The sequence below is a fragment of the Ailuropoda melanoleuca genome, chromosome 2 (assembly GCF_002007445.2).
Source record: "Ailuropoda melanoleuca isolate Jingjing chromosome 2, ASM200744v2, whole genome shotgun sequence".
Taxonomy (NCBI): domain Eukaryota; kingdom Metazoa; phylum Chordata; class Mammalia; order Carnivora; family Ursidae; genus Ailuropoda; species Ailuropoda melanoleuca.
The window spans coordinates 184407411-184434861 of record NC_048219.1 but is presented as its reverse complement, the minus strand read 5'-3'; the positions used below and the strand labels follow the sequence as shown (position 1 = coordinate 184434861).

Sequence of the window (27451 nt, the reverse complement as noted above, 5' to 3'; positions counted from 1 at the left end):
AAAACTTCAGCGTTCATTTAATTGAAATAAAGGTCTGGGTGTATCTTCGATTCAACCATATCAGATACCTTCTGGGGCTAATCCCTAAGCTCAGCCCCCAAAACAGGAAGGAAGGAAACTTGTAGATACTGCTACACCACTAGCTGGTTTTTCCAATTCAGTATTATTTTCAAATATAGAAACTATGAATGACGACACATTCATGGAAAACACGCGTGCGCGCCAGTCGGTAAGCACTCAGCGGAAGCCACACCAACTCCACTCTTACATCTCTATAAGCACCAGTTGTGAAATGTCCCCTTTTTACTCTATCAGAGCAGATGCTGCTTCTACCAGAAACCAAAAGGCGGGAAAGCCTAGCTTGTTTGTAACACCCAGCTGAGGTACCCACCATCCAGTCTGCAAGTCACAGTACAGTTGTAATACAGACCAACAGAAACTCAAATCACTCTCTTCTTGATTAAGGCTAACAGGAACATTTCCTTCATTTATTATACAGGAAACCTAAAAATCTTACTTTCCCAATGAGCCTAATTTCAAACAGGAAAAATGTAACATTTTCTATATAAGAGGTTATATAAAGACTTCCCCGAAAAGTCTGATGAATCACAAATGCCAATTCGAAGGCAAATGTCAACGGTAGACCTGAGAGTGAGATCCTGTAGACAGAAAAGGCTGCCGTATAAAGAGTTTTTTTTTTCACCTTCTAACTTCCCTATTTGAGTTCAAACATCTCCTTGTTGAATAAATGATGACTACAAAGCCACCATGGGCAGGACAGGAAGGAAATGGCCACATATGCAAACACCCAACAGGGAAAAACACTTCCCTTGTGTACACTGTGTTACCTGGCCACACGTAAGGAACAACTGTGAAAGCTCTAGGATTTTATTTTGTCCTAATTACACTGATAAACTGAATTAAGAAGGAATTTCATATATATTTACCATACTGATCTTTTTACATAGTTGGAAGCTAGTTTGTTGCTCTAAGTACTGAACGAAGACTTGAGAAACAGTGCCAGTCCCGTAAAATGCCTGTAACATGCGATTCTGGAGAAAAATTAAACCTTCTGCTAACAGAGGACTCCTGTTATATATGCTGAGATTAAACACAAGGGAACCCAATCTTTGAATTCAAATAGCATTAGACCAACAAACAAAAATGAGTATTTTTAAGAGAAGGCATGCAAGTGGAAAACTTTAGCACCTCAGAAAAGTTTTTCGTACCTTTTAGAACTACCGGATCTCTCAAAGATGAATTCAAGGATGGTATACCCTAAAAAGTAGCAACTAAATATAACAAAAACTCAGACACCATTATGATATAATGTTTTGCATGTTATAATCTATAGGTTAAAAAGAGTAAACACACACGCTTAATTACATGACTTCAATTTCGAGTAATGTGCTACTAACTCTCCAAATAGACCTTAAGTTTTAAGTGAGGCAAAACTAAGTCAGCAATAGAAATAGAGAGAGAATATGCCTTAAAAGTCGAGGGACCATTATCATTTCCCCAAGCCACTTCTGAGACTGCAAGGGGGCACTGCTAATGTGGCAGGCAAAGTGAGTCACAAGATCACTCTATTTTATTAAAGGGGGTGGACACTTAAGATTTTGTCATCGAGTCAGAATAACATTTTTAATTTCTATGAGTTACTGGTGTTAACATGTTTGCCATCTCCTTTATGTTTAAAAGAAAGCCTCCGGAATTTCTGTGGATAAATGCCAAAATCACTGGGCAATTAAGTTAAATAACATCCCCCTGGCCCTGAAGTCACAGAGGAAGCTGAGTATTTCATTCCATGGTGTGACTATTTGAACCTTCCTCTGAGACCTGAGAGTTCCTTCATGACTAACAGAAAAAAGGCAGCTGGAAAAACAACTTCACCTACACACAAAATGAATCTATAACCTAACCAAATTATCAATCAAAGATGATTACTGGTCATCTTACTGCCTCTAAAAAAAAATCTTATCTTCAGGGGCGCCTGGGTGGCACAGCGGTTAAGCGTCTGCCTTCGGCTCAGGGCGTGATCCCGGCGTTATGGGATCGAGCCCCCACATCAGGCTCCTCTGCTATGAGCCTGCTTCTTCCTCTCCCACTCCCCCTGCTTGTGTTCCCTCTCTCGCTGGCTNCTCTCGCTGTCTCTATCTCTGTCGAATAAATAAATTAAAAAATCTTTAAAAAAAAAAAAATCTTATCTTCAATTTTTACGTACTGGAGCTTGAAAAATGGCTTGTAACAGAGTCATGACTCCAAGCTCAAAATCAGCATTTTCATGCCATTTCTATACTCACTATCCTTCACAGTGTTGCATTACCCCATGTGTCTCTGTGGTCACTCATGTAATTGTGCCCACCCAATTCCCAAGACAATGGTATTTATATAATAAAAACCAGAGCATTTACACTAGATGCCAAGCTGTGTGTGTGTGTGTGTGTGTGTGTGTGTGTGTGTGTGTACACACATTCAGTTTATCCTCTCAACAACTCTGAGGACTGGCATTTGTTTAAGGAGTATGGAGCGAGACAACCTAGGTTCTAGTCCTGGCTTTACCACTTCTAGCTGGAACGTCCTTGCAAAAGTTAACCTATCTGGTGCTTCTGTGCCATCATCCGCAAAGTAACAACGATAACATGAACTCATAGGGCTATTTTAAGTCTTAAATAAGTTGGTACATGTAAAAAACTTGTAACATCCTGGTTCATAAGAAATGCTAATAAACATCAGCAATAATCATTATCTTCATATTAAATAAAAGAAACCGAGGCTACCAAAAGTCACACAGCTACTAGGTGGCAAAGCTGAGATCCAAACCCAGAGTCTAGATCTGGAATCCGGGTTGGTTTTTGTTGTTGTTATTGTTTTAATCCAGGTTCTTAACCACTATGCTATACTGCCTCTACGGATCTTATCGCGCAGGTGCCTGGGTGGCGCAGTCATTAAGCGTCTGCCTTCGGCTCAGGGCTTGATCCTAGATCCCTGGATCGAGCTCCCATCAGGCTCCTCCACTGGGAACCTGCTTCTTTCTCTCCCACTCCCCCTGCCTGGGTTCGCTCTCGCTGGCTGTCTTTCTGTCAAATAAACAAATAAAATATTAAAAAAAAAAAAAAGGATCTTATTCCATTTCAAATCAGTAACACAGGTGCTACTGTCTATATTGATGAAAAGAAATTCTTTTTTTTTTTTAAAGATTTTATTTATTTATTCAACAGAGATAGAGACAGCCAGCGAGAGAGGGAACACAAGCAGGGGGAGTGGGAGAGGAAGAAGCAGGCTCATAGCAGAAGAGCCTGATGTGGGGCTCGATCCCATAACGCCGGGATCACGCCCTGAGCCGAAGGCAGACGCTTAACCGCTGTGCCACCCAGGCGCCCCGATGAAAAGAAATTCTTAAAAAATCATGCAGTTGCCACCACCGAACTACCAAGACATTAAGCACCCAATGGAACCTACATTAAAATCAGAAACAGTAGGCCTCACATTCCAAAACCCAGAACCATCTCAAGCACACACAGGTGTTTGTGGGACCACCAGGGAATACGGTTTCAGACCCAACACTGCTCTAGACATTCTACTCCAAGCCGTGGCAGACATTTGGGCTCAGTGGGCACTCTGGCCAGTGTGTGATAATTCAGAACAAATCTGTGTGGCACAGTACAGGAGATCAGAGCACAGTCCCCTGCCCACCCTGCTTCTCCTGCCACACCAGCCACATCTGACGGCAGCAGGCTGTCTTCATCCCTTGAGGCCATTTCTGAGAGAACGTATTACTCAGAAGAAAGACAAAGGCAACGAAAGATCACCTTACCTTTTTAAAAATTTTTCCATTTGGTTGTACTTCATCTTCCTCATTTAAAATTTCACGTGTTCCCAAGAGTCTTTTGTCCTTAAATTTGTTTTTTGCATACATAAAAACTTTATCTAGCGTGTCACATCCAGGGTATAATACTGAAGCCAAACCATCCAAACTGTTAATAGATCTGTATGCAGACTCGGGTTTTGAACTTACAGGCTTTGCTTTGATTTTGTTTGCTTTTCCTTGTCTTGTCTCAAACAAAAAATAATATGGAATGTATGTTAGAACAGTATAAAGTGATATCAGAAAATGTATGAAATACAAAAGAATGGGATTGATGGTCTGTTTTAGCTTCATGGTAGATGGTTTTGAAGATACGTGGTTATTCATAAGTGCTCAAAGAGTGGAGTTAACGGATTTCCAGAATCTAGAAGGAAGGGGGAAAAAAAGGTATTAGTTCAAAATCATTTTAAAGTAACTGTAAAGAAAAAATCTTCGTATCAGATAGGCAAATGAAGATATATTTTTGCCCAATGAAGCAGCAGTTGGCACTGGCCTCCAGCAATGTCCAGTCCACTCCCAGTATGGTCGAGTGAGTCTCTTACAGCTATTAGCAACGGAAATAACCACAGAGAAGTTTCCACACCATTCTGTAAACAGGTGGCTTTTCAACCTAACCCCAAGTGTCCAAACACTTCCCGGTGGTGAGGAAAGAGCAGGCTGAAGACTGACATCAGAATCAAAGCCAAAAATGTACCGCTCTCCTGTCCATCCCTCAGGGATGCCAAGCGCTCTGCAGACACGCCACCCTCCTCCCTCGCGGCCCCGGCAGCCTGTTCAACAATCGTGCGTTCTCTCCCAGTGGATTCCAGTCTCTCAGTCTAGGCAGCAGCAAGCAACTGGTGTCGGCAAACAACAGAGTTCACTTCACAGTGATATTTTTCAGTGTGGCAGGTTGAATTGTGAAGCAAGAAGGCAGTCAACTCTGGCCATTTCTACTTTGCATTCATCAGATTTACTGACCATCTCCCACGTGTCAGACCCTGTTCTAAGTGCAGGAACAGCCACGGTGAACAACAGTCTCCGATCCTTCTCTCAGGGAGCCGGCACATTCACTGGGAGAGGAAGACGACAAACGTACATAAGCGTGCCAGGTGACGCTAAGTCCTCGGAGGGAAAATGAACCCAGGGAAGGGAACAGGCGAGGCTGGAGAGACGCTCTAGTAAAGGGTGGTCCACAGGAGCCTCTCCGGCCATGGGTATCTGAGCAGAGACTGACAAGGAAGAGGAAGAGTGGGCCAGGTGCCTAACTGGGGGAAACGGGAGCACTCCAGGCAGAGGAAACGACCTCTGTGTGGTAGGCAGGTAATAATATCATTTAAAAAAAAGAACTGAAGCAAACTACTTATTATTCCATCCAGCTCGAAATCCAGGGTTATGATTTCTAGCATTCTCATCTCCTACCCCCAACTCCATCCTGGAGAACTTCGATTCTAGGCCCATGTGGCCAAGAAATGTGAGGAAGCTCCACCGCAAGCACAGCAGCCCAAGAACACCAGGCACCGCTCGTCCTCAGCTCGCTCACAACGTAACTGCAGAGAGAGGCTCCGACCAGGGAAGACCGGAGGCGACAGCCACAGGCCAGGACCCCACTCACAGAACACAGGACCGGCTGCCGTCCCTGCCCCTGGCTCTGGAGCAGCGGCACACAGGTTCCACACAGGCCGGCACAGGCTGCCAGAACAGAGAGCCCCTCAGCAATCCCTGAGTGGACTGACCTTGGTCGGAACAGAGAACAGGGACGCTCAAGCCTCGCGGCGCCATGGAAACAATGGAGACGTCGGGGATGAGCGACGAAGATGAGATGAGGCTGGTAGTTTGTGCCAGCAACAAGGAGGAGTTGACCAAATAGACGTTTAACAGAATCGGGGAATAAAGAACAGAAGAAGAGACCTTCTAGAGTCAGGGCCACTCCAAGACTGCCCTCAAATAACCCTCACAAAGACCATCTAATTCACAGAATCACACTGTGAGGCAATTTATGGCCCAGGACCGTGTTTAACACAATAACGCAATCAGCCAGCTATCAGTGGGGAGTTATTGCTGGGCGTGAACCAACAGAGGCAGACGTAGCCCTTTAACAAGGAGATCAGAGAAAGATGGCTGAAGAGTCCTCCTAAAACCGTGCTGTCATCCCCTGAAGAGAGCACTTCAAGGGAACTCTTGTCTGTTCCCAAGGCTGTTCCCACTGAGGAGCAACAACAAGGATGCACACTGGTGTGGGGGGGGCGGTGTTAAAGGCACTGAACAGGCTCAACTAGTCACTGAACAAACAGACAAGCAACACAACAACAAACCAGGGGAAATGGGGAGGGGGGCATCAACATTCAGAAACACTATGAAAGACCTTAAATGTGCAGTTGACAACAAAAAATTATGCAAATAAACAGGGAAGACCCAAACACTGGAGGAGAAAGGAGGCAACAGAAATCATCCTTGAGAGGGCCCAAATGTCAGACTCAGACAAGACATCAAAGCAGCTATTATAAACATGTTCAAAGAACTAAAGGAAACCATGCTTAAAAAATTAGAAGTCCAGGGATGCCTGGGTGGCTCAGTTGGTTAAGCATCTGCCTTTGGCTCAGGTCATGATCCCAGGATCCTGGTGGGACTGAGTCTGGCATCAGGCTCCATGCTTGGCGAAAAGCCTGCTTCTCCCTCTGCCACTGCTCCCCCTGCCTGCGCGTGCGCACTCTCTTTCTCACACACAAATATTTTTTTTAAAAAATTTTAATAAAAGACTAACATTAAAAAAAAAAAAAAACCCTAAAAGTCCAGGGGCACCTGCTGGCTTAGTCAGTAAAGCGTATGACTCTAGCTCTCAGAGTTGTGGGTTCAAGCCCCATGATGGGTGTAGAGATTACTTAAAATCTTTTTTAAAAAAAAATTTAAAAGTCCAATGCTGCAGTTTTACAAAATAAAGATTATCTCCAAATTTGCCCATCCAGCTGCTAAGAAAGCCAAAAAATCCCCAGGCTCTGTTCACCATTACATGCTGTTTTCTTTGCAGTAATTTGGAAAAAAGAGTCTGGGGAATCTAGATTTGTGCCATTAAAGGCATGGGGAGCCAGTGAAGATTTCTATATGGGAAAGTAACACCATGAAAACAAATGAATCCTACTACTTCCAAAGACATCAGACCTGCAAAGAATAGATGTATTGTCACAACCCAGGAGAATGATGTTATCTCACGACATACTCGCCCTGAAATTTAATTTCACGTATCTTTATTCTGATTTTAAAAATAACGTTGTAATAAAGAAACTTTTGCCTGCAGATGATTGCATAAGATGAATACTGTATAGAAATCCCTAAGAATCCACTAAAAAAACTAACAGAACAATAGTTCACCAAAAGCTGCAGGATAGAAGACAATTACACACACACACACAAAAATCAACTGTATTTCTATACACCAGCAATAAATAAATCAGAAAACTAAGTTAAAACAATTATATTTACGGGGCATCTGGGTGGCTCAGTCGGTTAAGCAGCTGCTCAGGTCATGGGGCTCCCTGCTCAGCAGGAAGCCTGCTTCTCCCTCTGCCCCTCTGTTCCCCCTGCTTGTGCTCGCTCTCTCCACCCCGTGTCAAATAAATAAAATCTTTTAAAAAACACAATTATATTTACAACACTATCAGAAGTAATACTTAGTCAATCCTCTCGGGTCTCCTCCCTCTTCAGGAGCTTTTTACTATCACTTTGCTACCGCTCAATAAACCTTGCTTTGCTGCCCACCACTCCGGTCTACCTCTAAAAATAAATAATAAATAAATAAAAGAAAAAAATACTACTTAGGATGAGACATAACAAGAAGTGTAAAATTTGTACTATGAAAACCATAAAACATTGTTTAAAGATATTAAACATCTAAATAAATAGAAAAACATCCGTTTATAGATTATATGACTTAATACCATTAAAATGACAACATTCTCCAAATTGATGTACAGATTCAGCACAATCCTTATCAAAATCTCTACTGGTTTTTATACAGAATTTTGTAAGCTGATCCTAAAATCCACATGAAAATTCTAAGTAGCCAAGAACAGCCAAAACAATCTTGAAAAAGAACAAAGCTGAAGGGCTCATACACTGAATTCCAAAACTTAGTACAAAGTAATAGTAATCAACACAGGGCAGTACTAGCAAAAGATGGGGGGAGAGGGGAGGCAAGGAAAACCGAGATTTTGAAGAGATGACACCACATCACTGGAACAAGCACCCAACGCAGCAGGTGTTCATCCAGGAACAATCAGCCACTAGTTGAGCAGGGTACGGGAGAGGAGGGCAGGGAATTACAGTCAAAGTGCTGATGAAGAAACTTCGTTTGCATTTCAATGCACACCACATATCCTAGTTTTTAGAAAATAACGTTACGCTAAAGACAGCAGAAACCCGCTGTGAGGCAATCAGATAAGAGAATTGAGATAATCCTTCACTCCTAGGAGTAAGGCAGCTGGAGTGTGTGACAGACGCCAGCAGCCAGGAGTTCCAGCTCCTGACTGTCCAGCAGGTGGCAGCAGCAGCTGCTCCTCCAGACCTCCCCAGCAACGGAAATCTTAAGACAGCGCAGGCGGTTTCCGTATCCAAATCCTGGAGAATAAAGCCACAAATCAGAGTTGCAGTGAAAAGAAGGCAAAACGGTTTGGGTGCCTTCAACTGAGACAGAAATCTAAGGAGTAGCTGGTCAGCAGTGGGATGGCTGGTGGAAAGGAGATAAATACAAGTCTTGAAAATGAGGAGTTTAAGATGCCTGTTGAGTCATCCAAATATATGAACTGTGAATTAAGAGGCACCGGAGCTAGAAGCACACATATGGAGCCATCATCAGATGAAGGATGAGAACCGTAGGAAATCTCCAAGTTCAGGATAAAGGACAGAAAACTTTGGAGGGAAACCAGAGCCCAGAGGGAGCAGGAAAATCCCACTGGCAAGACCAATAAAAGCAGAACCTGGAGAAGGCAGTGCTGTGAATGCCCAGGGCTGGGAGAGCCAAGGAGGAAGTGTTCGGTAGCATCAAAGGCAGCCTACATGTACCAGCCGCAGCAATTAAGACACTGTATTGGTCTGAAAGTCTTCTGGAAGACTCTACCCTTTTCTAAAAGGGTAAAATACAAACCTCTGGCCAACGGCATCCTATCCGCTGAAGGGAATGTGCAAAATCTAGAGAACTAGGAAACAGTCACAGTGCTCTATGATGTTGCCTCACTTTACAGTTGAGTATCACCTTTCAGAAAGCAAACCTGACAATTAAGTCTGTTCATCATTTCCTTCATGATTCTAGGTTTACAGTCCATGTTAAGAAGGCTTCATTCATACCAGGGTTAAACTAATGGTCTCCTATATTTTTTCTACTATTTGCGCAAGTTTTACATTTAGATCTTTAATCAATATGGAGTTTATTTTTCTATATTGTGTAAGGAAGAAAGCTAACTTTTTCTTTCAGATGAACTACGTGAACTGCTTATTAAATAAACTACCCTTTTCTCAATTAACCGTAATGTCATCTTCAATAGTAAGTCCTTGTTCGCAACTGGATCTGTTTCTAGACATGATTCTGTTCCTTCGATCTACTGCTCTGCCATGCTTCCAAATACAGTGGACCCACAGCAGCGGTTCTCAACTGTGATCCACAGACCAATCACAGCAGAATGACCCTGGAGCGTACTGAAGACGACGACTATTCAGACATGCTGTCCCCATTCCTTACCTCCCCAATATCTATAAATTGAAAACTAACAGCAGACTCATTTTAAACAGCAACCATGTAAATTTCATGTACACTGTTTGAGAACTACTATTTTGCATATCTAGCAAGACTCCCACTATGCATGTTTTTCAAAATTTTCTTATCAATTCTTAAAAATTTATTCTTCTACATAAATTTTAAAGAGTTAGTAGTTGTCTGGTGAAACAATTTGAAAATCAAAAGGAAAACAAGATTCGGGGGGAAAAATAATACATGACAAAATAAACAAAGAGCTCTTATAAATTAAAAAATCAAGCAACAGAGGGAAAAAAAAAAGAATTTGTACACAGAAGCTATAAATGAGAAAACACAGATTGTTAATCCAAAAAGACAATATGTTCTCCTTAAACTTAGAATTAAAATTAAGCCTTACCAATTTTCATCCAATAGTTAAACTAATGAGGTAAAGACTGTACTATCCAGAGTCTATTAGCCACCTTGCAGTACTTAAACCCCACACACAAACCCACACTCAAGTCTATTCTACAGAAAAGCAAGTGCATATTAAGTACATATGAATAAGGACTCAATCATTCGTTTATTTCTCAAACATTTTTTGAACACAGAATTAATACCAATCACTCTTGCTGATGACTGAGTCACAGTCATGAACAAAACACAAAACAGACCACGAACAAATAACTAAATATCATGAGGTAGGAACAGCTACAGAGACACATGCGCAGGCTAAACAAAATGAGCGATACTGGTGGGGTGGTGGGGTGGAGAGCGCTGCTGCTTTAGGAAGGGTAAGAAGATGCACCTAACGGGGCACCTGGGTGGCTCAGTGGGTTAAGTGTCTGCCTTCGGCTCAGGTCGTGATCCCAGGGTCCTGGATAGAGCCCAGCAATTGCAGGCTCCCTGGTCAGTGGGGAGGCAGCTTCTCCCTCTGCTGCTCCCCCTGCACGAGCTCTCTCTCAAATAAATAAATAAAATCTTTAAAATTTAAAGATGGAAAGAGGGAAGGGAGGGGAAAAGAAAGGGAGGGGGAAGGGAGGGGAGGGGAAGGGAGGAGAGGAGAAGAAAAACTAAACTAAACTAAACTCATGTCAGGTGTTAGGAGCAGACAAGGAAGCCACAGGGTTATCTGGGAGAAGAACATTCCAGGCTGAGCCCAGGGAGGATGGGGGATGGGGAAAAGAGGAGGGCAGAGAGGACATGGTGGGAAGAGTGGGGCCAGATTCCAAAGGATGTGGGGACCACTGTGAGAACTGTACTGACTTGAGTGAAATCATCTGACCTACTGTCAAAAGGCCAACTCTAGCTGCTGCAGGAGGAAGGAGACCAACTGGGAACCTTCGCAGGGATCAGATGTGAGATGACCAGGGCTGAGACCAGAGCGAGGAGGAAGCAGCAGTGAGAAATGTGGCCCCAATCTGACTCTGTATTAAAGGTACAGCCGTATGCAGAGTGAGAGGGAAAGAGGGGTCAAGGTGTTTGGCTTGAGATAATGAAAAACCACTGAACTGCATCACGAGGAAGGCAAGACTGCAGGACGAACAGGTCTGGGCAAAGAACAGTTCAGTTTTGTTGAAGGCAACTCAGAACAGTGAAGTATTTTCCGCCATGAGACTGGCTGGCAAGGCCAAGGGAGCGAGAAGTGCAAAGAGTGAATCTGGGGCAGACCAAAACGGAGAGGCCTGGGGCATGACGGAAGGGGTCAGTGTTAACAGAAGCAAGCCGGAGGGCAGGGTCTCAGGAGGAGAACACCGATCAGTTCTACACATTACCTACAGGTCAAAAAAGATGAGGACTGAAATGTGAACCGAAGCCTCAGTGAGAGGGGACTGCACACTCATCAGGATGGCTACTAGCAGAAATACATAAAATAACAGTACTGGCAAGGACATGGAGGTGGAGAACTAGCACCCTTCAGCTGCTGGTGGGAACAGGGAATGGTGCAGCGGCTACCAGTACGGCAGTTCATCCAAAAATTAAACAGAGAAATACTGTATGATCCAGCAACTGCACTTCTAGGTCTATTTCCAAAGGAACTAAAATCAGAGGCAATGGGTATTTGTACACCAAGCTTCAAAGCGAAGTTATCGTAACAGCCAAAAGGTGGAAGCAACCCAAATGTCCACTGGTGGGTGAACAGGTAAACAAAATGCTGACAGAGCCACACAATGAACTTTTACTCAACCTTACGAAGGAATGAAGTTCTGATAGCTCTGATACATGTTACAACCTGTATGAATCTTGAAAACATGACACTGAATGAAATAAGGCAGACACGAAGGACACAAAATATTCTGTAATTTCACTTAGATGAGGTGCATAAAGACAACTGGACTGGTGACTGCGAGGGGCTGAGGCGAAGGAGTGCTGGCAAGATGTGTCTAATGGGTATAGAGTTTGGAATGGCAGGAAAGTTCTGCAGATGGATGATGGCGATGGTTGCACAACAAGGGGAATCTACTTAATGCCAAGGAACTGGACACTTCAAGATGGTCACGCTGGTAGAGTTTGTTACATGTACTTTATTATAATAAAGAAAAAAAGTGTGAGGATCACTGTTGACCTCCAAAACAGCTACGGTATGGATCAAAGTCCAACTAGAGAGCGCTTAGGAGAGAAAAGGAGCAGCACTCTAAAGAGAATCGAGAAATGGATCCTGGGACAGGACGAAGCAGATTCTTGTTTTCGAGAGAAGATAGCTTGTCTGCGTACTGATGGCTATGACCCAGGAGAAGAAAGAAAAAGATTATAGAGGAGGGAGGGTGTGATACAGCACCCGAGTGAGGGGTTGACCATACAAAGAACAGGGACACAGATGCACGTGGGTGGTACCAAGAGCTAGTAGAATCTGATTCTTTTCTGAGTGCTTCTATTTCTCAGAGTAATAGGAAGGAAAAAATCACTGAAAGAGAGGAAGAAAGGAAGGTATTAGAAAATTAAGTAGAAAGTATCAAATAAATCATCTAAGAGAACAGGAAAATAAATGCAGCAGGAGACAGGAGAATCACTTGACAGCTCCTAAGGCCCACCTGAAGTCTGAGCCCTGGATGTGAAGGGAGACCCAGCTGGCTGCGTGCTTCCCAGCCAAGTTCAACTGGTGGAGCACAAATGGGAACCAAGCGGAGAGCTGACTTAACCCAGGAGAGGGTTTTACCAGGCAAGTACCAGAACAAAATGTGGGGAAGGGGAGGAAGACAAGGGAATGAAGACTATATCCATGACAGATCAAGAGATTTAAGTTGAGGGGCGCCTGGGCGGCACAGTGGTTAAGCATCTGCCTTCAGCTCAGGGCGTGATCCTGACATTACGGGATCGAGCCCCACATCAGGCTCCTCTGCTATGAGCCTGCTTCTTTCTCTCCCACTCCCCCTGCTTGTGTTCCCTCTCTCGCTGGCTGTCTCTATCTCTGTTGACTAAATAAATAAAAAATCTTTAAAAAAAAAAAAAAAGAGATTTAAGTTGAGGAAAGAAGGATGGCCCACAAGGAGAGAAAGGGTTTCTGAAAAGGAGACAGGATCAATGCAATCAGATCCTGTGTGGTGAAGAATTGCTGGGGTTGAGGTACTACGAGAGGACAATGGAACCACAGGAGGTGATGGTCAAGTAGAATGCCTGAAGCATACAGTTACAGTTCATGGAGAGGTCCAGGTTGTAATCACAGAGAAACGGGTAGCAAAGGCAGACTGCGGTATGACCTCATTCAAGGACAGGAGGTCAAGGAATGCAAAGACCACAGTATTGGAAAGATATTGAAACCACTAACAATCACGACAGAAGCAGAGTCACAGAAAGCTGGATGTTCAAGTATTTCAGGAATAGGGGGAGAGACAACTGCACCAAGAAGGAATAGGAAGCAGTCCAATCTAAACGCAAAGCTTGGAGGACATGCCAGTATTGTTTCAGAGGCAAAAAAAAAACAGTGTTCAAGTAACCACATCAGGCCTAATATGGAGTGACTCATGCTAAGCCCCCAGTCAACAAACCAGAACTTAAGTTTCCACGGTTAGCTGGCAGAGAAAAGACCCAGATCAACCAATCGGTGCTTGCCCACTGAGTGGATGTTACCTGAACTGGCTCCAAGCAGGCTCGCTGCTCCTCCTAAGGAATTTGACCCTGCTTTCACCCATCAGTAAATGTCCAGTGTTAACTTCCTTGTTCCTGCTCACCTTTCTATCTACTAGACTGGATGCTGCCTGATTAATGAATTGCTGAATAAACCCTACTACATCAGTAAACTGTCCACGGAAAATATTCTTTTAACAACTGAAAACAAAATGATCTAAATCAATCAAAGAATAGCTGAAGCGCATATACGCCCACAGTATGGACAATAATGCAGCCATTAAAAACTAGTTATATGTATTTGCAATCAACCTGGAGGGACCTCCATGTACCTTGCTAATTCTTTGGGGGGGGGGGAGGTATATAAAAGCCTGCATGGTTTTATGTCTGACAACAGTATGGACAAGTCAAGGTTTTTAAGCAATTATCTCTAAATATTTAAATGAAGCTATAATGGGTCAAAGTACGTTAATTTTCCACCATGAAGAATATAGAAATTTCCAGGACACTTGGGTGGCTCAGTCGGTTAAGTGTCTGCCTTCAGCTCAGGTCACGATCTCAGGGTCCTGGGATAGAGTGCCACCGTCAGGCTCCCAGCTCAGCGGGGAGCCTGCTTCTCCCTCTCCCTCTGCAGCTCCCCCTGCTCATGCTCTCTCTCTCTAATAAATAAAATCTTTTTTAAAATATTTTATTATTTATTTGAGAAAGAGCACAAGTGGGGGAAGGGGCAGGGGAAACAGGACAAGCCGACTTGCCATGTGGAGCCAGATGTGGGGCTTGATTCCAGGACCCTGAGATCATGACAGGAGCCGGAGGCAGAAGCCTAACCAACTGAGCCACCCAGGCGGCCCTCAAACAAAAGAATTTAAAAAATAAAAGACTACAAAAATGTCCATCTTTACTCTAGGAACTGCTAATTAAAGTAAGTTGAGTCAAGTTTACCAACATTAAAAGAAAAAGACCCATCATTATTTACACAATGATAGATGAGCAAATATTTTCTCAAAATGTGAAATTATATGATTAGAACTAGCTGGACTCAAACACCTAAAATATGTTTGTGAACCATTCTATGTAAATGGTCCACTGTGTTAGGTCAAAAGAAATTATTTACATTTTGCATCTTTTAATTAGCAAGTTGTTTTAAATCAAAATGATCAAGTTTAAGGAAAATCCTTCCCTGAGTGGCTCTACTACTGAAGAGGAAGAACACAGGACACCTGGGACGTAAGAGGAGGAGGAAGGGCAGATAAAATTTTGCATAATTGTCAGAAAGCTGAGGGCAGAACTGGGGTTATGAAAATAACTCTGTGCAAGGTAATACAGATTAATACCCACCTACAAATCGCCCTCAAATAATACACTTAGGGGATATATGAAATTCTCATGTTAAGATAAAATTTTTGGTTTAAATTGTTACTAAACGAGTATTATCATCATAGTCATACAACCTATATTAACTCCCACTTTTCTTCAAATGCAAAAAAAAAAAAAAAGAAAAGGCTGCAAATCGTATGAAAAACTTCCACAGACAACGTGTGTTTTAGTAACAGGAAAAGAAAACTGTAAATGCCTGTACTGTGGGGGAGGGGGAAACCCATAGATTGCCGCAGGGACCACCTGTAGATTGCTACAGGGACCATGTTCATACTAATATATGAAATGGCTTTACCTGCTTAGATACGGTTGCAGCTATCTAAACAGAGAAACGTCAAAAACCTCACAGGCACAGGGGAGAGACAACACAGATATAGTATCTCAATCCGTTCATCTCACCGAGCTGGATGGAGGACTGGACAAGGGAAATGCGAGTCTGGCTCAGAACTCCAGACTTCCTGAGGCCAGGAACACCACTACCTTACTCTGCTACAGACAGCAGGTCTTTCTGCGGCCCTTTCATCCCCAGCCAAAATACCACCTGTGACGCTCCACTTCCAGAGCAGGGCAGACGCCCAACACTGGGAAATTCTACAGATCCACTGGGAGCAAACAGAATGCCCCAGGAAAGAGAGGAGGCAATGAGAAAATGCTCCAGAGGGCTTTCTGGATTCTCCACTATTTATTGGTTAACTTGCCCATTACCCATTCTTATTTCCTCCTGTTTTCCTTATAGCCTACAACACCCAATGTGCATCAACACTATGTAACTTCATACCTGGAGGAAAAAAAATACAGTTTAGCATGTTATCTCTAATGAAGTATAAATAAGTGTACAGGGATGGATATCAAGGAATCTGTATTTACTAGCGTGAGATGTGCCTAGGATTTTTCACCAAGCTTGGAATAAAGGGAAGCAATTCCGAGTACCAATAATGCAAGCACTGTGTAGGAAGCTTTGTATCATCTCTGCTACAAAAACCTAATTTCAAACAGATCATAATCAAAGGTACTTAGAGCTAACAAACGAGGTGGATTTTAACCTATGTGTTTGACTCCCATCCAAGCTTTTTAATTTCTCCACACTCCCTAAACACTAGGATTAATACTTTATTGTTAAAAACAAAACAAAAAGGGAAAAAAAGAGTCCTCACACTTTAGAGACAGACACTTCTTTCCACAAAAGTCACATTCTATACAAACCGAAAGAGTCCCTGAAAAATTATCTAATTACTTGTTTTGAAATAAGAAACTGGGTCAAGAAGGGCAGAAAGAAAGATGTCCTTCCCGGAGTAGGCTCTAGTGAGCTGTAATGAGAAATGCAACTAGCGACTGTTTTGCCATCAGGAAGGACCCTGGCTCTGATGAAATGCGCATTTCCCTGCTTCCCAAGACTGAAACCGTAACAGAAATAATATGAATACATATCTGTCTCAGGAGAACGGTTTTAAAAGATTCACTAAATGTCTGTACTGCTGCAAAAAAAAAAAAAAAAGTAAAATTTTTAAAAAGGCAGACGTGGAGTTTTTCCTAATTCTTACAAATATCAATATAAAGGTAATTTTTCAGTCTGCCTCAGTACTGCATAATATGGTGGTTCTCACTCTTCCTTTACTGAAACACAAGGATTTGTCCTTTATAGAACTCCAAATATTAACACAGCACTGAAAATTTCAACTCTGACCCCCTAGTTGTTACTGCTCTATGAATTTATTAGACAGTATGCCTGAAAATCACGCCATTTATCCATTTAAGTACTTCCTTAATACAACAAATAGAAAGGTTAAGAAATTCTGTACGAGAAAGTCTACTAAAAGCGTTAGAGGCTTGAGTCATATTATCATCTGAATTAGATTAACTTCCAAATTCACAACTAGGAAATTTTATGAGGAAATAATAGTTATGTCCTCTTCTTTTTAAGAAAACTACTAAGCTTGTTTATTCTAACCACAGGAAATGAAATTCTGGCTCTAAAGACCAATTTGAAGGGAGGGAAGAAGGGGAAAAGGGGAGAAAGAGGAAGGGAGGGAGGAAAATTCAGCAAGTCTTAGCCATAAACACATTTGCATTAAAATTGAAAAGCAGCAACAGTCAACTCGCTTTACATAATTTTCAGTTATTCACTATAATTTTTTAACCTTCTCAATCCTTTTAATAGTTGAAATAACAGGACTCAAATATTTTTTTTAAAGGATTTTGTTTGTTTATTTGACAGAGAGAGAGACAGACAGCCAGAGATAGAGGGAGCACAAGCAGGGGAAGTGGGAGGGGAAGAAGCAGGCTCCCAGCGGAGGAGTCTGATGCCGGGCTCCATCCCAGAACACGGGAATCAGGCCCTGAGCCAACCCAGGCGCCCCTCAAATATTCTCTTTGAACCACAATACACTCCTGACTTCCCTAACCCTGATTGAAACGCATTTTTTTTAAGAAATCTACTTTCCTCCCACCTTCCTTTTCCAATGTCCAAGCCAGATGTTCCTTTAAAAATGTGTTTGGGGGGGGCGCCTGGGGGGCGCAGTCGTGAAGCGTCTGCCTTCGGCTCAGGGCGTAATCCCTGCGATCCAGGATCGAGTCCCACATAGGGCTCCTCCGCTGGGAGACTGCTTCTTCCTCTCCCACTCCCCTGCTGTGTTCCCTCTCTCGCTGGCTGTCTCTCTGTCACATAAATAAATAAAATCTTTAAAAAAAAAAAAAAGTGTTGAGGGGCACCTGGGTGGTTCAGTTGGTTAAGCAATTAAGCAGCCCCCATGGGGCTTCCTACTTCGTGGGGAGTCTACGTCTCCCTCTTCCTCTGCTTGCCACTCTCCCTGCCTCGTTCTCTCTCTGACAAATAAATCAATCTAAAAAAAAAAATTAACGAAATTAAAAAAAATTAAGAAGTGTTGAGTCTTGAATGAAATCAAATAGGAAACAGAAATTAAGCAAGGAAATTTATGTTTCTCAGCTTGATACAGAACAGGGTTTTTCCGGGGGGGGGGCTCTTAAATTTTTCTCTTTAATTGTATTAGTTACCATAAAGTGCAATATTGGTTTCTGGACTAGAATTCAGTGATTCATCACTTCCATACAACACCCAGTGCTCATCGCAACAAATGCCCTCCCTTAATGCCGGTTACCATCTAGCCCATCCCCCACCAACCTCCCTCCATCAACCCTCAGTTTGTTCTCTATCTTTAAGAGTCACTTATGGCTAGTTTCCCTCTCTTCTTTTTCAGAAAAAAGGTTTTAACCATGCATACACAAAAACACATGCAAAAATATATATATACTAATCTTGGCTCTGCCGCCAGCTACTATGAGACCTTGTCTAAGTTAATAAATTGTAATTTTCTCATCATTAATGATGATGGAATTCAAGTAAATCTATTTTAAGATGAAACTGCACCGATGCTAAGCACTACCAAATCAATTTTGGAGTACTGACAACCATCAAACTGAAGAAGTAAATGACCTGAGGAACCCATTTCTACCCATCTTCTATACAAGACACTCTTCCCCCTTGGGCCGGGGGGGGGGGGGGTTTGAGTCAGAGTTCCCATGCTTTTAAAAAAAACAAAACAGAAACTCCATAGGAAGATTTCTAAGGTCCATTTCCAAAATTCTAACATCTTCCAATCAGATCAGACTGTCTCCATAGTGGGCAAATGAACAGGTCCAAGAAAGGAGAAAAGAAAACCTTTACTTCCTTTTCATTTTGAATCCTGTGAATACACTATCCTAACGACAACAAAAATACTTTTTAACATATAGTCGAAAGACAATATGGACAGTCTGTGAGAATGTGCCAATGCCTGACAGACTGATCCAACAATGACAGAATGAGCTCATTTCTGTCTGGGTTAAATTTCCTGCCAAGTACAGAACTTCAAACCAACCAACACATATACACATACATGCATACATACACATACACACACACACGTATACAAACACACACAGCAGTTTTAATGCACCGACTGAGCAAAATATGGTTTCATATATTCATCCTGACCTCTTGCATCTCTATCCACATAACTAAAAGAACAAGAGTCAAGTACTGTGAGATGGTACATTTATGTGAACAGATAAATGAAAAAAGCCTAAGGTCTACACAAAAAAGCAGCCAAGTGATCTTTTTATACATCAGAATGTCCCCTCATTCTTTCTTGGGGGAAGTCAGACTTAATAAATACAGGAGATACCCAGTTAAATTTGAATTTCAGACAAACAATGAACAAATTTTAGTGTACATGTGTCCCAAGCAATATCTGGAACATGTAGTAAAAAAATTACTTGATTTTTATCTGAAATTCAGATTTAACTGAGTGTCTTATGTTTTATATGGCAGCCCTAATCCCATCCCCAGTCCACCACAAAGTGTGACAATTAATTAGGATGACCAACCACTCTGGGTTGCCCAAGACTTTGGGGTTTCCCAAGACACAGGACTTTCAGTACTAAAACCAGAAAAGTTTTAGGCAAACCTGTCACCCTACAATTAACCGTTTCATGGAATAAACAAACAAACCATAGCCTGGATTCTACCAATAGTTAATTCTGATCTTTTGTTTATGAAACAACTTTTCTGTGCCTTATTCTCCCTTTTCTGTCATCATTTAGGTAATGCACAAAACTTAAATTAAGGATAAAATGGAATGCAGCAAATAAAAGACTGGAAAAATGCAAAGGCATTATAAACGTTAATTATTAGTACAGTTGGTTTGCGTACGAAGCCTGTTTATGCGGAATTTCAAAGCAGTTTTACTTACATCGTTTCATTTACATACGTCATATAATCTACTGAAGATACTATTACTTGCAACACTAGTTTGACTGCATATAAAAATGTTCAGTGGACTGGCTCCTTTTAGAACTATGGCAGTAAGCTCTTGGTTTGATGCTGGCCTCCCCACTTACTCCTTGTGTAATAGGGGACAATTTCCTTAACACTCCAGAGCTTCAGGTTCACTACAGAACTGGGGTGATAATAAATGCCTCACAGAACTCACTTTGGGAACAAAGAAAGCAGGTGAACACACTCTACATAAACTACAAAATACATCACATGTGTTAGTAGCACTTTAAATTCATTAATACAAACTACTTATACCAATACCAATACTTTTCTTTCATCGTGATTATTTCTTATTTATATCCCCACTGATTCTGAAGATACTTAAGTCAACTGTATGCTGAGAGCCTAGGCCATGGCGCCGGAGTCTGGCACTCAGTCTACTACTTACTAAACGTCACTTAGGTCAACTACTTTCCTAAGCCTCAATGTCCTCACCTGTAAAATGTGAAGAGGAGTATGCGTATCAGAGACACGAGACGGATTCAGCAGCTAGCACGTTACCATTATTGTTTCAGGCATTTAAGATTCTAAAAGTTAGAAGCAGCTGACATCATAGATCCATCCACAAAATTCCTTATAAAATGGTAGTAAGTAACGAGAATAAGGATACTTTACACATCTTATATTTGGAATTTCCTTTGGCATCTCTACTTCACTAGCCAATTCTGGGGATTTCTTTCCATGAGCTTCAGTTAGATAATGACAAATTTATTTTTGTTTAAGAAAATACATATATGAAGAACATTTTTTTCTCACGGCTAGTTCCACAGTAAAGTTTAAATATCCTTGGATTTTATGACACAGAACTATTGGATCCCACTTTGTGGATCCCACTCCAGGGCCCAAGGTAAAAAATACACATGCAATCTAATTCAGGACCAACTCTGTTTAACCAAATCAACTTACCGGGCCTCCATATCTCTAAAAAAGTTGATCCTCAACAAACGTCCCTAATTCTCAGGGTTTTTATAGTCTTATGTCTACCGCTAATAACCTCGTGCCAAGACCCTGCAACTCACAGGGGAGTCCCTCAGAGGTGGTTCTGTTGTCCATTCATTAATCCTGTCATGTGGGAGATCCCCAAAAACCCCCGCCCAGACAACTCACACACATACATGGGCTCAGGGCTCTGAATCATGTTGCTTCAACTTCCTCATCTAAGGGAAAACCTATTCCTACTCCGCTTTCTACTCACCTTCCAAACCACGTAACTCCCCTTATTATGATATCCAAAAGAAGTGATATGAAATTCTCTATACAGAAGTGCAGCTTTTTATCCTAGAATTTTGTTTAAGGCTGATCCACTGACAGGAAACAGGGGAAATGGTATGTTCAGTCATCATTATTTTATCCAAATGGCAGGGCAGAGAAACCAAACCTTAGCAGAGCACTGTTTTGACAAATTCATCAGTGTGTCCTAACCAGCCAAGAATTAAATGCCCTGGCTGCACTGTAACAATAGTGAATAGCCTATTTACGCTCCTGTAGTACTAATTCCTTACTTACTCCAATTATCTCCAAAATGGTTAATGAGAGCCACCTATATAAATATTTCTGGAGAACATGAACTATTAGATTATATAATGACATCAGCCTGGATGGTTGGTACTTGAGGGTCTTAGTAAATTTCAACTCAATCCAGATAAGAACTTTGTCTAGTATTACATGAACCTAAACCTAAGAAAGTGGATTGGTTGGTGGTTCAATTAACAATTTCACTTCTGTTCTTAACTATTTCCTTCCCTACAGTAAAAATAGAAAATGAAATTAAAGAAAATTCAAAGGCCAGAGGCTAAATAGTTGCAAACATATGAAATATGTCAGCAAAAGTAACATGCTTACAATAAGCAAAATAAAGTACCCGTTTGAGAACAGATAGTTCAGGTAAATTTAGCCTTTAGAATGTGAAGAAAGATTAACACATCAAAATTAAGATTTTCAAGATAATTTTAGTCTACACCATCTAAATCTATCCAATCTAAATCTATACCTTTTAAGAATTTACAGACTGTTCAGTAAGATTTCTTAGATATTTCCTTATCTTTTCCTCCATATCCCTCCTCACCCCAAAAGCCCTTTATCTGTATCTGGGCTTATCAGTTAAAAACAAACTAAGGTGGGGCCTGGGTGGCTCAGCCGGTTAAGCTTCCACTTCTTGGTTTCAGCTCAGGTCAAGATCTCAGGGTTGTGAGATCAAGCCCCCGGTCGGGCTCTGCACTGGATGTGGAGATTCTCAAATTCTTGCCCCAAAATTTCAAGAAACCAGGAGACACAGTAAGGAAAGAATAAAACCTGCCTCATTCTAGCCCACCACCACTATGAGTAACATGTAGAACTTGCTGCAGGCTAACACCTGGAACCTGCAACTTCTGTTAAAGTGTCCAGTTAGAAATTTAAAATAACACTAACACAAATTTAAAATCACCAGCATATGCTGAAATGGTAATACCACTCTAATTAGTGCTAAACTTCACAAACGCTCACACAGATTCTTATATGAAATTCAATTTGAGAAAAGATCAGTGATATTGGTGAATAACATGGCTTAACAATGTTCCAAAGCATTTGTACTGAATTAAAATTAGTAGGAAAGCCACCTTATCCTAACTTCCGTAATTCTACAATCACAAAATGGGAAGAATTTAAAAATTTTTTTTGACAGTTTAGACACACTTGGTTTTAACTTAATACATTTTATGCTTAATAGAAGTTATTTTGTAATTAACAAAATTAACATTTTACCAGTTGACAATGGTAGGAGGTGCTAGTGCCTTCACGATATGCGCCTGTGTTTCAATACCTGTCAAAATAAAAAGACAAACATTACTACTCGTGGTCTAATCATCAGAGCCAAATATCAGCCTTTTCCTGGACGTATTTTTACTTCCAAAAACTCACAGGAAAATTTTTGCTTTTTCTGAAAACACGATCTATCACACTAGAAAAGACTCAGAAACATTTCTGCTTTTTTTGAAAACACCATCGCACTAGCAAATGACATTTTATCATGTAACCTTTAACCAAAAAAAGCATATTATGTATCACCACACACCTATTAGAATAGCCAAAATCCGAAAATACTGACATCACCAAATGTTGGCAAGAATACGGTGCAAGAGTAACTCATTCATTGCTCGTGGGAATGCAAACCGCACGGCCATTCTGGAAGACAAGTTTGGCAATTTCCTAGAAAACTAAATATATCCTTTACAGTATGGTCCAGCAACTAAGCCTCCTTGATATTTACCCAAATGAGCTGAAAGCTTATGACTAATGGGGGGAGGGTGGAAGCTACATACAAATATTTATAGTGGCTTTATTCGTAACTGCCAAAACCTGGAAGTAACCAAGATGTCCTTCAGCAGGTGAATGCATACACTGTAGAGCATCCAGACAATGGAATACTATTCAGCACTAAAAAGAAACGATCTGTCAAGCCATGAAAAGACATGGAGGAAACTTAAATGCATATTGCTAAGTGAATGAAGTCAACCTGAAAAGGCTACATACGCTGTCTGATTCCAACTGTGCAACATTCTGGAAAAGGAAAAGCTACTGAGACAGTAAAAGATTGTTAAGAATTACGGAGGAAGATGGGATGAACCAGCAGAGCAGAGAGATTTCGGGGGTGCAGAACCACTCTGCGTACTTTTAAGAAGATAAACGTCATTACCTATTTGTCCAAACCCACAGAACGTTCAACACCAAGAGTGAGCCCTACGGTAAAATGAGTGATACTGACGTATCAATGTAAGTTCACTAACTGCAATGGGGGAGGCTGTGCATACATGAGCTTGGAGGTATATAGGAAATCTCTATCTTCAGCTCAATTTTGCTGTAAACCTGAAACTGCTCTAAAAAATAAAGTCTATATAAAAAAAAAAGTACATCTAAAACTTTTCAGGCATATATTGAGTTTATTCTCTCATAATGGTAATGGTCAAGAAGAATAATTACTAAGATTTATAAACAGTATTTCACTGTATATATAACACTTTTATACACTATCTCAATGATTTTCTTTTTAAGATTTTATTTATTCATTTGAGAGAGAGACAGAGAGAGAGCAAGACAGAGCACAAGTAAGGGGAGAGGGAGAAGACTCCCTGCTGAGCTGGGAGCCCAGTGATGGGGCTCGATCCCATGACCCTGAGATCATGACCTGAGCCAAAGGCAGACGCTTAACCACCTGAGCCACCCAGGCATCCCTCAATGATTTTCTCGATCACTTGTGAAGCAGGCAAGTTTGCAGTCATTATCGGCATTAAAAAAATAATTTACATCAGCCCAAACTCACAGAGCCTGTAAGTGGAACTAACAGTTAAGTATTCTGACAAAATTTAGCATATCACTACTTATTATTAATTTCCTAATTCCCTGTAAAGCAGCCAGATATACTTTAAAAAAAAAAAAAAAAAGACGGCCTTACAACCAGATATCCCTGGGTCCAAAACCCCCACTCTGTTTCTCATTAGCTATGACTCTAAAATTCATTCATTTATTCATCCATCTATCCATCCAGGTGGAGGGAAATCTTATAAAATTACCTGCTTTTCTTATGCCAGTTTCCTCATATGTAAACAGGGGGGACGACAACAACAACATATATATACAATTCATATCCAGAATATTTGTTGAATTTCTATAAATAAAAGACAACTCAGTAGAAAAAACAGTCTACATATGTCCATGGGAAAAAAGCCTAAATGCCCATCATCTATGAAATAGTCAGCCTCACTATCAAAGAAACACAAATGAAAACATTATCACTTCCCCCTATCGAATTTTTTTAATTAGAAAAAGCATCACAAGTATTGGCAAGGATATAGGAAACAAGAGTGCTCTTGGCTTCGTTGGGGGAAGTGCAGCCACTTTGGAGAGCAATTTGGCAGTATCCAGCAGAAGTGGAAAACGTGAATTCCCATGACCTAGCAAACACGTCCTGAAAAAAATTTGCCCTGGAGAAATTCTGGCATATGAGCATACTTACTTTACCATGTTTTGTTTTGTTAATTACATGGCCCAACACGACAGGTCCTAGTATTTAACTGGCCCTTAATAAATGCTCAATCTCCTCAGCAACTAGTTGATGACTGCCTACCCGGCTCTGGACCCAAAGCTTCCCACTCTGGAAATGTGCCCACAGAACTCAAAACCCTCCCACTCCAGTGGTAGAGACCAACAAGACAGATAGGACTGACATGGCAAACACTACTGGATAAGGAGACAGGCTGTATGAAGGAAACAGTCAAACACAGTCCTCTGTCTAGGAGGGGGAAAGAAGGTTACGGAAGGTTAAGAACTGAGTGGATCCACAGATTTTTGGCAATGGACACGAGAGAGGAAACCTCAGGCAGTAATAACAGCATCTGTGAAAGCACAGAGGCACTGGAGAATGCTTAAGTACCTGGAAGCAGGCTGACAGATGACCCCAGAGGCATCAGGCTCTAATCCTTGGAACCTGCAAATGTTACCTTACTTCAAACAAGGGTCTTTGCAGATGTGTGGAATTAAGGGTCTGGGGATGAGAGCGGGACCTGGGATTATCAGTGGGGCCCTAAATGCCATCACAAGTGTCCTTAAAAGAAAGGCAGTGGATGGGCCACTCCAAGCAGGCAACGTGAGGACAAAGCAGAGGTGTACCGCACTGGCCTGGGAGGCTGGAGCGAGGCCACGGTGTGCAGCAGGCACAGCAAAGAGGAGGCAAGACGAGATTCTTCTCAGGAGGAGGCACCACTGCCAACACCTGATTTCAGCCCAGTTAACTTCTGGCCTCTTTTAACTGTAGGATAATCAATTTCCATCGTGCTAAGCCACTGAATTTGTGGTGTTATAGCAGCTCTAAGAAACAAAGGCAGTATCTCACTGGCATTGCCTTGTATGCCCTCTAAGCGCTAAGTTATTTAGATATTACCCAAATCTCTGAAGCGCCATCCAGATTTGTACGCAGAATAGCCTATCAGATCTTTGATATGGTTAAATCTCATACCAATGTGGGGAATTTATTGATTGGGGGGAGGGGACCAGAAGCACAAAAATCAATCAAAAATCCAGAGAGAATATGAAGTTCTGGATCACCAGATATTTGACAAAAACCCATCACAATGAAAGACAGATGAAAACTGAAGTGGGGGGAACTCGATGGAAACTGATGATGCAGGAAATAGAAGAAATACTTTATATTCTTTCAAAAAGATATGAGAGGCTATTGTATTGATGAAACAAGAATGGGGCACCATACAGGACTAAAAATAAGAAAAAGCTCTTGTTAAAATTAGGACCAGCACTTGATATTGAATTTAAAAGTCAACAGATATATTCGAATATTTCACCAGAAAGGAAAGCAAAATCATAGTAGTAGAAAACAGAAGTCAAAAAAGATTTTTAAAAATAAGGTTTTAACAGGGGGGCATAGAGTTATAAGGGTTCTGGGGGTTCCAACAGTCCAGGTTCAGCCACTCGCCAAAGGCAGACAGACAGCAATAGGGAAATAAGAAAGGAAATGTATTTCAATGAGGCCCACACCAGGAACACAGCTGACTGATTATCTTAAAGACTGCCTTAAGACAGCCTCTGAAGTGTTGAAAATACTTATAGGTTTATGCAAGGAAAATGTGGGACAAAGGTCAGTAGGTATTTGCAGGTGGGCAGTAAAGGTCAGGTGGATCGTTGTCTTGGTATCAACCACACACAGGTCTTGCTGGCTCAAAGCAGTCCTTATTGCTTGAGGGGGTAGTTTCGGTTCCCATCACAAGTTTTGTGCAGGGTCTTTTGTCTGAGTTAAAAGAGTAAGCTGGAAAGAAAAATTTAATTAGAAAGTCTGAGGTCAAAATGAGGTAGTCAAAGTCCTTTTTCAAGGTGTCGAATTAATCCACAAGACCAAGTTCCACTGAAAGGAGTTCTAGAAAAAGAACAAAGAGATGAAAAGGCAGGAATTACTGAAGCACTCAGTGATAAAATACCCCAGAGCTGATGGACGCTACTCTTCAGGTTGAAAGAGCCCGGGGAGCGCTGAGCAGGTGAATGGGGGCAAAAATAACTGACCTCTAGACACAGCCTTGTGAATTCTCAGAGCACCAGGTTTAAGAATATCCCAAAAGCTTCCAAAAAACCCTAAACTAGGACACCTACAAATAAGTAAACTATACTAGAATTCTACTCCTGGCTAAATTCCTGATCAACTGCCAAGTAGAATAAAGAAGCATTCAGAGATTTAAGGACTCAGGAAATTTACATTCTGCAAACATACTCTGATAAGACACTACTTTAAAAAGTCTTCCACCATGTGCACACATTGATAGTATTTTTAAAGACAATTTTACTAAAGCTAGAAGTCACCTACAGTTTTGTACTATTTTACAAGAGCTAGATACCACAGGTTAAGGGCTTAGTCCCCCAAGACTATTCTCCACTTGCTAGTCACGAGTCACCAGCTGGTGACAAACCAAGGATTCCCACAATCCCCTCCTCAAGTTTAGTAATTTGCTAGAATGGCTCCCACAACTCAGGAACACCCATTACTTACGTTTATCGGTTTATTATGAAGAATATAACTCAGGAACAGCCAAAGGGAAGATATGCTAGGGCGGGGGGGGGGGGGGGG

At 41.6% G+C, this 27451-nt stretch overlaps 1 protein-coding gene across 3 annotated transcripts in view; it reads right to left on the bottom strand.

Annotated features, from left to right (window-relative positions):
• Positions 1-27451, bottom strand: part of ACSL3 (acyl-CoA synthetase long chain family member 3) — a 79607-nt gene that overhangs the window by 26197 nt on the left and 25959 nt on the right. For 2 of the 3 annotated variants that reach the window (XM_034655263.1, XM_034655265.1), the window contains one exon: positions 3818-4232. In XM_034655263.1, the coding sequence (XP_034511154.1) occupies positions 3818-4195 (378 nt within the window). In that variant the 5' untranslated portion in view covers positions 4196-4232. Of the gene's footprint in view, positions 1-3817; positions 4233-22590; positions 22723-27451 lie in introns of those variants that run through there. The other variant, XM_034655264.1, reaches the window with a different exon arrangement.